Source organism: Podarcis tiliguerta (genome assembly GCF_965153285.1).
Source record: "Podarcis tiliguerta genome assembly, chromosome: 16".
In the NCBI taxonomy this organism is placed as follows: domain Eukaryota; kingdom Metazoa; phylum Chordata; class Lepidosauria; order Squamata; family Lacertidae; genus Podarcis; species Podarcis tiliguerta.
Window position 1 is genome coordinate 27,131,730 of NC_139549.1, and position 11,156 is coordinate 27,142,885.

At 42.9% G+C, this 11,156-nt stretch overlaps 1 protein-coding gene across 1 annotated transcript in view; it reads left to right on the plus strand.

Moving 5' to 3' along the window:
• SPECC1L (sperm antigen with calponin homology and coiled-coil domains 1 like) overlaps nt 1-11,156 on the plus strand; it is a 51,699-nt gene that overhangs the window by 14,193 nt on the left and 26,350 nt on the right. Inside the window, exons 4-7 of the mRNA XM_083417595.1 lie at nt 328-1,961; nt 3,981-4,188; nt 10,462-10,535; nt 10,705-10,880. Of these exons, the coding sequence (XP_083273721.1) occupies nt 328-1,961; nt 3,981-4,188; nt 10,462-10,535; nt 10,705-10,880 (2,092 nt within the window). The remainder of the gene's footprint in view (nt 1-327; nt 1,962-3,980; nt 4,189-10,461; nt 10,536-10,704; nt 10,881-11,156) is intronic.

Consider the following 11,156-nt stretch of genomic DNA (forward strand, 5'->3'; position numbering starts at 1 on the left):
TCCAGTTGCTTGTGCCTTTATAGCTTGATGAGTACCTAGAGTAGGGTGGTCAGACAAACCATGGTTAAGGGAAGCCAAACCTTAGTTAAAACTAGCTAAGTTTGTAATCTATTAAGTGAAATTAAATTACCTTAGAAGTACATTTTTGGATCCCTGTTTCATTACCTCTGTTATAGAATGTATATACATGTCTGTTACTACTAATTGATTTCCAAGTATGTAGATGAGACTTCATTGTCATGTGATCCTGGATACCTCTTGACTTGTATAAAATCACATCCTTCCTTTCCAGCTTAATATTTTTTCTAACCTTTTAAAACAATACAGGTACAACTTCTGCAGCAAAGCGTAGCACTTCGGCTGGGAATAAGGAATCCAACTCTTCTCGAGAAAGAATTCGTGACCGTTCGCGGCTGACCCAAAGCAAAAAATTGCCACTAGCTGGGCAGACAAGCAATGATACAGTCCTTGCAAAACGCTCCCGTAGCCGTGCTAACCCGGACTCTGATATTCGCATGAGCAAGTCTAAATCAGACAATCAGATCAGTGACAAATCTGTTCTGGAAGCAAAAGTAAAAGATCTTTTGACTTTGGCCAAAACAAAAGATGTAGAGATCTTACACCTGAGGAATGAGCTCAGAGAAATGCGTGCTCAGCTTGGCCTAAATGAAGATCAGTTTGAGGGAGTTGAGAAATCTGAGGAGAAAGAAACCATCGTTGTCCACCAGCCAACTGACGTTGAGTCCACATTATTACAGTTGCAAGAACAGAACACTGCCATCCGGGAGGAGCTCAACCAGTTGAAAAATGAGAATCGGATGTTGAAGGACAGGCTAAACGCATTGGGGTTTTCTCTGGAGCAAAGGCTGGACAACTCTGAAAAGCTGTTTGGCTACCAGTCTTTGAGCCCAGAAATGACAGCTGGAAGCCATAGTGATGGTGGGGGTACCCTCACTTCCTCAGTAGAAGGTTCTGCCCCTGGTTCAATGGAAGATCTTCTGAGTCATGACGAGAACACCTTGATGGACAATCAGCACAGTAACTCCATGGATAACTTGGACAGTGAGTGCAGTGAAGTTTATCAGCCGCTCACTTCAAGTGATGATGCCTTGGACGCTCCATCCTCTTCAGAGTCTGAGGGTGTCCCAAGCATAGAAAGGTCAAGGAAAGGGAGCAGTGGCAATGCCAGTGAAGTATCTGTGGCTTGCTTGACGGAGCGGATACACCAGATGGAAGAGAACCATCATAGCACAGCTGAGGAACTTCAAGCCACTCTACAGGAACTTGCAGACTTGCAGCAGATTACGCAAGAGTTGAACAGTGAGAACGAAAGGCTTGGTGAAGAAAAGGTTATTCTTATGGAGTCTTTGTGCCAGCAGAGTGATAAGTTGGAACATTTTAGCCGGCAGATTGAGTACTTTCGCTCCCTTTTAGACGAGCATCATATATCTTACGTTATTGACGAAGACATGAAAAGCGGGCGCTACATGGAGCTGGAGCAGCGCTACATGGACCTTGCAGAGAATGCACGTTTTGAAAGAGAACAACTCCTTGGCGTCCAGCAGCATCTGAGCAACACTTTGAAGATGGCAGAACAAGATAACAAGGAAGCTCAGGAGATGATCGGGGCGCTAAAGGAACGGAATCACCATATGGAACGAATTATTGAGTCGGAACAGAAAAGCAAGACCGCTCTAGCAGCCACTTTGGATGAGTACAAAGCCACAGTCGCCAGTGACCAGATCGAGATGAACCGGCTGAAAGCCCAGCTAGAGCATGAGAAGCAGAAAGTTGCTGAGCTGTATTCCATACACAATTCTGGTGACAAATCGGACATACAAGACTTGCTAGAAAGTGTCAGGCTTGACAAGGAGAAAGCAGAGACGTTAGCCAGCAGCCTGCAAGAGGAGCTCGCTCATACGCGTAACGATGCCAACCGCCTGCAAGACGCCATTGCAAAGGTAATGTTTAAAAAATGTAATTAAAGAAGAGAACATTCCAAATCTCCTTGTGTTCTCTGCAGCCTTTGGGGGAGTATGTGAAGGCATGTGGGAGGGCGGGGGTGGGGGGACAATTCAAGCAGCTGATTTAGACATTAGCCAGATCATGTTGACTGCATGGTTACTTTCATGAGTCCTTTAGTTTTATTCCTGTTAATAAACTTAAACCCTGTGCTTAGAATTGAATTCATGACTCCTGGGCTGTGTTTTCTGTAGCATGAAACTGTTTCATGCTAGATGTTTAGTTTGCCCTTATATCGGCAGTGAGGGTGGGGTTGATTGTTGGTATGAGCAGACTGGTTGATACACAGCATTGAGGGTGGTTTTATGCTGATTTGTCACTTCATTTCTCATAATTCACAAGACAGTCAACTGTTCATAGATTCAGATACAGCTCAGGTTTCACAGCTGCGAGGTTTGCTTAAGCTAGTATGAAGCCTTAACTCCATGCACTAAAGCATCCTTACTGATTAACATTATAATATATTACTTGGCACTACCAAATGTCAGAGTTGGTTTATTTAAACCTTTCCTGATTGAGTTTCTTTGCTACTTGTCCATCTTGTGGTATCATAAGGACTTTAGCAAAGCCTTTCAGCTGGATTGAACCAAAGGAGGCTGTTGTAGTTAAGTATCCTGTTTCCCACAGCCAACCAGATGCCTCCTCTGGGAAGCCTAATAGCAGAGCATGAGGGCAATATCTCTTCCAGAGTTGTTCTCCAGCAATTGGTGTCCAGAGGCATGTACTCTTGCTGATCCTGGAGGGTAGCATATCCATTATATTACTTTTCTTTCCCCCCCTTCTTTTTCATGCCAAAGAGACTTTGGAGGTGCATAGCAGTCAATAGATCGTCAAATCATACTTGTAATGGATGGAAGTTTCACAGCCAGGGTACCACAAGGCAGAAGGCACTATTGCAGGTCACTGCATAGTGTGCCCCAATCATAGATGCTATCTTGAATAGGGCTACCCTGCCAATCTTAATGCCTGGTTATCAAATATTGGGAGAGACATTCCTTCAGGTTCTTAGGTCTAAAACAGTGTAGGCCTTTAAATATCAGAACCTTAAATTGGACTCAGTCGAAATAAAGCAGCTGGTTCAGTTCTTTAAGATCAGCGTAATAGGTTTCTCAGAGGCCTGGCAGCTGTGTCCTGCACCACCTGCAGCTCCTGAACAATCTTCAAGGGCAGCCCCGTATACAGCATATTGCTGTAGTTTAGTCAGGAAGCTACCAGAGCATGCTTCAAATTCCTTGATGACTTTTCCCAATTGTTTTCATATAGATGTTAAAGAGCTGGAAGGTGAGATGGAACACTGCAGGTCTTCACAACACAAGTGCCAAGGGGAGCCATGCTGTTCTCTGGTAGCGGTCCTGCAGATAGAAGCAGAGCCACCATAACACAGTGCTCTAGAAGAGTAGCATGGTCTTTGGGAGTAAAAGTTGCTGAGAGGTCCAGAAGAACTAAGTCACATTCCTCCTTATCCCAATCAGGGTTATCACTCAGGGCAACTGAGACTGTTGAAGTATGTAGATTGAAATGAAATCTAGATAAACAGAGTTCACTGTAGCCAACATGACAATAATGACATTGTGATAGCATTATCATCCATACATTTGTCTAATTCCCCTTTGTAGCATTCCAGGATGAGGGCCATCATCACACCTTAGGGCAGCAGATTCTGCAGATTAATTGTTCACTTTGTGAATAAGTACTTCCTTTTGTCTGCCTTGAATCTTCTGCCGTTCATTTTAACAAGATGACCCATTGGCTCCTAATATTATGAGAGAGGGAGGGAGAAACAAGGCCTAACACGAGCAGGCAGGATTCTGAGCTGGACTTAAGCCCCTGGCCCGAAACACAGACCAGTCCTGCTCAAAGCTACTTGAGTGGGTTTCTATTAATTTTGTTATTTGGGAAAGGCATTCACAGAAGTAAAATGAGAGTTTGTGTGCATGATGTGTGTGTTTTTTAACCAGATAGAAGATGAATATAGAGCTTTCCAAGAAGAAGCAAAAAAGCAAATTGAGGACCTGAATATTACCTTGGAAAAACTTCGGACCGATCTGGATGAAAAAGAAACAGAAAGGAGTGATATGAAGGAAACCATATTTGAATTGGAAGACGAAGTAGAGCAGCATCGAGCGGTAAAACTCCACGACAATCTCATTATATCTGACCTGGAGAGTAAGTAGTTTTTGTTTCAGTTACACTTTTGGGTTGTAGTTTCTACCTATGTTTTTTTAAAAATAAATGCGTCAAAATAGCTTACAGTTGAGTAAAACACATCAATCATGAAGAGAGGGGGAGTGCATCGGGGGAAAATTAAGCATAATTTGTGTCATGCACTGCAGTTCCCAAAGGATGATGCTGTGTGCTGAGCTCCGAAGGAGCAAATTGGTGGCTTTGGCCTCTTTCCCTTCATCTCGACTTTTGTCATCTGGATTTCAAAGGCAGCCAGAGATGTGAGAGCTGAAAGCTCCTAACCACACAGGCAGTAGGCTTCCCACATTCCACTTTTGCCAGAGGGATGGCGGAGCCATCACACAGAGAGCTGCCACTTCCATATGCTGTTTTCTAGAACTTGGAAAAGCATTTATTATCATCATCATTTTATTTGTATGCCGCCTTTCCACAGTTAAAAACAATGCTCAAGGTGGCTTACAACATGACAAGATTTACATAATTACAAAAGTCATAGCCAATAAATAAACCACATAAAAAAAATTACACAACCAAATGGAAAACAATTTCCACATAAATCAAAATCTAAAACCAAGAATACAGCATTAATATCACAGTTTAAAATGACATAGATATGTTTTGTATGTTCCAGTCAGGTATTGCTGATGAAATTTTCCCTGTTGGAAGAACTTTCATATCAAACAAATAAAAGGATTCTTTAGTTGTGATTTCTGCATTGCAGGGGGATGGACGGGATGTTCCTTGGGGTCCCTTCCAACTCTATAGTTCTATGACTCTATGAACACAGTTTTATATACACGTTTATATCAAAATACATAGTCCTCCTTTCTTTTCAGATGCAATGCTCAGGGAGTAACTAGCCTTTATCCAGAAGACTTTGCTTTTATCATTAATCTGCTTGGCATCTGTGCCATCATGCAGTCTCACAAGAGTCCACCTTTACTGTTCAACCGTTCTATGAGACCCAAGTGTTCAGTGTTGCCTGGAAATGTGGAGTAGCATGTCAGTGCTGATGTTACTCAGCTCAGACCCCACTGGGTTGAACAGCCCTCCCCAAGCATCACTTTCTGGAAACAACCATCCAAGTGGGATCGGAACCACTGTGAAGTAGTGCCACCCACCCCTAACTCGGACAATCTCTCCAGAAGGATATTGTGGACAATGGTATTGAAAGCTGCTGAGAAATAAAGGAGAATGAATTGGGACACATTTCCCCTGTCTGTCTCCCAACAGAAGTCATCGTATAGGGCACCCAAAGCAGTTTCTGTGTCAAAGCCAGGCTTATATCCTGATTGAAACAGATCTAGAAAATCGGTTTCTTCTCAAAATGCCTGAATCTTGTTCACAACTCCTACTCAAGAACCTTGTCCAACATAGGGAGATTGGCAACTCGCCAGTAATTACAGTGGTACCTCGGGTTACATACGCTTCAGGTTACAGACTCCGCTAACCCAGAAATAGTACCTCAGGTTAAGAACTTTGCTTCAGGATAAGAACAGAAATCATGCTTCGGCGGCGCAGCAGCAGCAGAAGGCCCCCATTAGCTAAATTGGTGCTTCAGGTTAAGAACAGTTTCAGGTTAAGAACAGACCTCCGGAACGAATTAAGTGCTTAACCCAAGGTACCACTGTGCTTAGATTTTACAAATCCAGGGAGGGTTTCTTAAGGAGTGGTTTTACCACTGCCTCCTTCAAGCAGGCAGAGACCACCCCTTCTCGCAAAGAGGCATTTATCACCTCCCTGGCCCAACCAGCTGTTCCCTCCCTACTACTACTGCCAAGAAGGGCAAGGATCCAGAGCACAAGTGGTCGCCCTGACTTCTCCAAGCACCTTGTCCACATCCTCAAGCCTTACATCTCTTTTGCCAGCCACAATTTCTGAAGAGAAATAATCTGGCCATTGTAATCTATGATAGTCCCCTGATTGAATTCCAGAAAATGATTTGAAAACTAGGATAAGTGCAGGGTACATACAGGGTTTTAACAGAGGCAGCTGTTTTAGACCATACCTCATCATATTTGATTGCCTGTTTGCTTCCAAACCTTATTTCCAGGGCCAGTACTTGCTTCAATAAAACCACTAATGACTTGAGGCCCAGAAACAGCTGCTCACTTTTCAACCAGCTTGTGCCATCTAAGGCCCTTCTCTCAATATCACCCTTACTGGATGAAGTGAGTGTCAACAAGGGAGACAGGTTTTTTAAGGGGGGGTGTCCTGTGATGCCCCTCCCCAAGAAAGCTCCTCTGGCCACACTGCTTGCGGTTAGATAGCAGATTAAAGAAACCAGCAGCAATTGTTCACACAGACCTTTTAACTTGTTGAACTGTTTTACTGATTGTTTAAGCATTTTATTGTTTTTATATAATTGGCATGAAAAGCAACAACTGTAAACTGCACTGGAATCTTTTTACAGAATATAAAAATATTTCCAATAAATAAGATGAAACGGTGGATTGGCTCATTTTCTTTCCCCTTCTCAAAGCTCTTCTTTCAGGAGTGCTGCTTACAGCAAGGCCATATAAGGGCAATTACACAACAGGGTTTCAACTTAAGTGCTTTCATGAAATAAGCATGGGACCTGCTCTTACACTTTGACCCGTCTTATTTCTTTGGGAAAACAAATGTAATTGGTGCGGCATTTGGAGGTGAGGTGCCTTGTTCCCTGTAGATTTGGCACAAGCAGTGATATCAAGAGCCCCACTCAGTATTCTGCTCATTCAACAGGACTTTGTATCCTCGCCCCCCCAACAATTGATTTTCAAAGGAGCACAGCTTGACCTATGAAGTTGCAATTTCTGCTTAACTCTGATTCTCCTGTGTTTTCAGTGGGAAGACTGCAGAACAGCTTCTAATTTGGTTGATCCTTTGCTGGTTCTCTGTAAACGCATAATGTAGACAAGCACTTCATTTGAAATGAAGTCAGTAATCCAGGAAGAAACTGAAAGCTGTATCAAATGGCTGCTTGTATCCCGTAGTTATGGAAAAGGCAGAAGGATGACACCTTGTGGGACTAGTAGCACAGTTTGTGCCCTGGAAAACATTGGAGCACAGAAAACAGAAAATGCAAACTATGGTCATTTTGTTAGTGAATCTGGAGATGATTAAACATCCATGCAGGAAATATTGGGGGAGAGGGCACATTTGCTCACACCCCTCCTTGGTGTCTTGTTTCTCTCTCTGCCCCCTGCTTGGAAGGGAGATAGAGATCCACATTCTCCTCCTCCCCCCCCCCCCAAGAAAAAGGTGGCAAAGGGCAGTGGCATAGCGTGGGGGGTGCAGGGGGGGCCGGCCACACTGGGCGCAACATCTGGGGGGCGCACGCTCGCAGTCGCAGCTCTCTGCCCCTACCTGGCTCACTCACTCTCTCTCACTGCAGTGCTGGCTGTGCGAATCCGATCTGAGCCGCCGGGTCGCCGCCCACTGTGGGGGGGGGTGCCAGGCGTGCCGTGCGGAGAGAGAGCGAGGGACTATCTGGGGGAGGGACAGTGCAGTGGGGGGCGCAAATTACTTGCCTTGCCCCGGGTGCTGACAACCCACGCTACGCCACTGCAAAAGGGTATGACATACAATAAAGAAACTACTAAATTCTGTAAAGGCAGAATAAATTTGGTGGTGGTGATTTGCCATGCACTGTAGTTGTGTGGTTGCTTTTTAACTTCAGGCTTTGGTGCCCTAAGATTTTTTATCAGTGGAAGCTCAGTGGTGTAGATTAGATACTTCCCTGTCTCTCTTCTACAAGTAGTAGGGAAAAGCGAGTGCACCCCTGTCAAAGGATATTAGCTGGGAATTTATTTTAATAGTGTGTACATGAGTAGCCCAGACTGCACAGTGGTTCCCATATTTGTTCTGGCCTAAGCGCATAGAGCCATATTCAACCTTTGGCACATTGAAACATTTCTGCTTGGATGTCTGATGGAACAAGAATGTTTGAGCTCTATCTTCATGGACAGCAGTGGAGCAGAAGAGACTATTATCCAAATTGGGCCTTTGCTTTTTCATTCAACAGTACACTAGATGGCGTACTTGGGTTTTCAAAGCTGACACACGTGTTCTTGGAATCCTGAACTTTTAACAAAGCATGGCAAGTTTTAAACAATTCTCCACTATTTGTAAAGCAAATCTTAAATGAGTATATTTTCTCTTTGTGGTTAGCTGTGTTCTTTAACCTTCAAAATCAGCATTATATTTGTATATTACCCAATTACCAGGGCTGCAGCATATGCAATATATTATTAATCATACACTTTGCATGCTTTTAATATGTATAATGGTGCAACACACATTAATAACACAATGTGAAATGCAACCCTAAGCATTATCCCTTTCCGATTTAATGTGCTCATAGCATAACTGAAGTTGAACCTGGTGTGTGTTGCAAGTAAGTTGCTTGTTGTAAGGATTGCCGTGTTGGATCAGGCCAGGGGTCCATGTAGTACAACATCCTTCTTTCACCTGTTGCCTCGATGGGAAGCTCACAAGCAAGACCTGAGCATAAGAGCACTCTCCCCCTCCTGTGGCTTCCAACAACCAGTATTCAGAAGCATTAATGCCTCTGGCACACAATTTAAGAAAATATTGCTTGGAATCAGATACCAATTTAAGATTCATCAAGGGCTTGTGGGGGATAGCTTGAGACTTGTGTTGATGGTTTGAGAAAAACACTGCCAGCATAATGATCTGTAAAGAGCCTGAACTGAACTGCATAATTTATTATGGTTTATGTTTCTACTACCTTGCATTTTTGCAACTTGCCTGCTCCAGTGTTGTGGAAGGAATGTTTTCCCAAGCATCAGCAATATACCTTTCAGAAATTCTGTGTGCTCATATCAGATTCCTTCTTGAAAGTGCATCCGGTATTAAGAGGCTTGTGTTAACATCAGAGTTAGTGTAAGTTCGAAAACCTTTTAAGAAAAATCCTGAGGGGGTGTGGGAAATACCCCAAATGGCCCAATGAGGACTGAGCATGCTTAGTGGCCAGGGATGTTGAGTGAAGTGGTGAGGTGCACAGAAAATCTCTCTCTGTGTGTGTAGAATGAAGTGCAGTGTCATTTTCAGTAAAGAGGATATAGCTGAGAAGAGCGCTCCACATGAGGACATGGAGCATTGCATGGTGGTCCTACTTGTATCACCTGTATTCAGCTTCATCAGTATTTCTACTATAATCACACATTTCTCAAATCTTCAGATATCTCAAATCTTCAAATATCTAAAGGGCTGTCACATGGAGCAAGCTTTCTTCTGCTCCTGCATTGCAGGGTAGGACTCAAACCATTGGCTTCAAGTTACAAGTCAGGAGATTCCAACTGAACACCAGGAAGAGCTTTCTGAGAGCAAGAACTGTTCAACAATGGTGGAGACTCTATTGGGAGGTTGTGGACTCTCTTTCATTGGGAATCTTTAAGCAGAGATTGGATGTCCATCTGTCATGGATTACCGCATTTAATTGAGATTCCTGCATTGCATGGGATTGGACTAATTGACCCTCAGGGCCCCTTCCAACTTTACAATTCTATGATTTTGTGATTCCAGCAATGAAGAGATAAATGAAAACTAATCCTGGTACACAGCCAGTCAAATACTAAATCGGAAGTTGGTCATAGTCAAATTGCATACTCTCTTTGTGTAGCTAGTACAAGGCTATAGGGGCATTTTTAATGTGACAGGTTTCACGGTATTTTAAAAAGGCAACCTGATGCAGCTGCAAGGCAGCATTGACTCTGCAGTGCATCTCCCTTAAATAGTTTGCTTGGGTCTAGTAATTGTTTTTAGTGATTGATAACATTCAAAAAAGAAAGCACTGTGGTGAGGAAGGTGGAGATACTTGTTTTCTATTGAAAGCACAAGCAAAGGAAAGTCACCTGGGAGTAAGAACCATTGGACTCAATGGGATTTACTTTTGAGTAACCATTAATAAGATTCTGTTGGTAGTGCTTTTTTATGGACAGCACAGATAATTTTAAGAAAGTGTTAGTGGCATTATCATTTTTTTTCACAGGAAACCCCTCTCTTTTCATTGGCATTTTTTCCTATGCATACATACTTCGTATTATGAGGTCCATGCTTATTTTTTGTTTTTGTTTTTTTAATTAATAGCTGTGAAATGTAGGAGAGAAACCTAGAGTTCTAGAACCAATTCGTTGAACTTCCCTTTGAATACATTAAAAGCAGTAAAAAATTCCTTTGGGCTTTGAAGTGTTTGCCTGTAAATAACTTTTTAAAAATTTCCACCTCATATATTTGGTTTTGTTTTGCCAGATACTGTTAAAAAGCTTCAAGACCAAAAGCATGATATGGAGAGAGAGATCAAGACTCTGCACAGACGGCTCAGGGTATATAAGCCAGTTCAATATATCGTGGTTTGGGGTGGAGGTGCATCGGGTGTGTTATAGCAGTGCCTTTGGACTCCATTGCTGCTAATTATATTTTATTTAGACTGTTTATATCCCACATATCATGGCATTCCAAAGCTGGAAATTTCTTTTTCTGTTCCATTTTCAGGAGGAGTCTGCGGAATGGCGGCAGTTCCAAGCTGATTTGCAGACGGCTGTGGTCATAGCAAACGATATAAAATCTGAGGCTCAAGAAGAGATTGGAGACCTAAAGCGCAGGCTGCATGAAGCTCAAGAGAAGAATGAAAAACTCACAAAAGAGTTGGAGGAAATAAAATCACGCAAGTATGTGAATGACATTTTGGGTTGATTCATTATATTCTCCTAAAATTACTTAATTTAATCTCTAAAAGCTATTCAGCAAGAAACTGTATGGTAAAATGTTCCTGTCAAGAAAAATATTTGTTTATAAGTGTGTAAAACACACAAGCCACTCTATACATAGGAAAAAGGACAACAGATATTTGCCCTTAAAGGTAAAGGGTAAGGGGACCCCTGACCGTTAGGTCCAGTCGTGACCGACTCTGGGGTTGTGGCGCTCATCTCGCTTTGTTGGCCAAG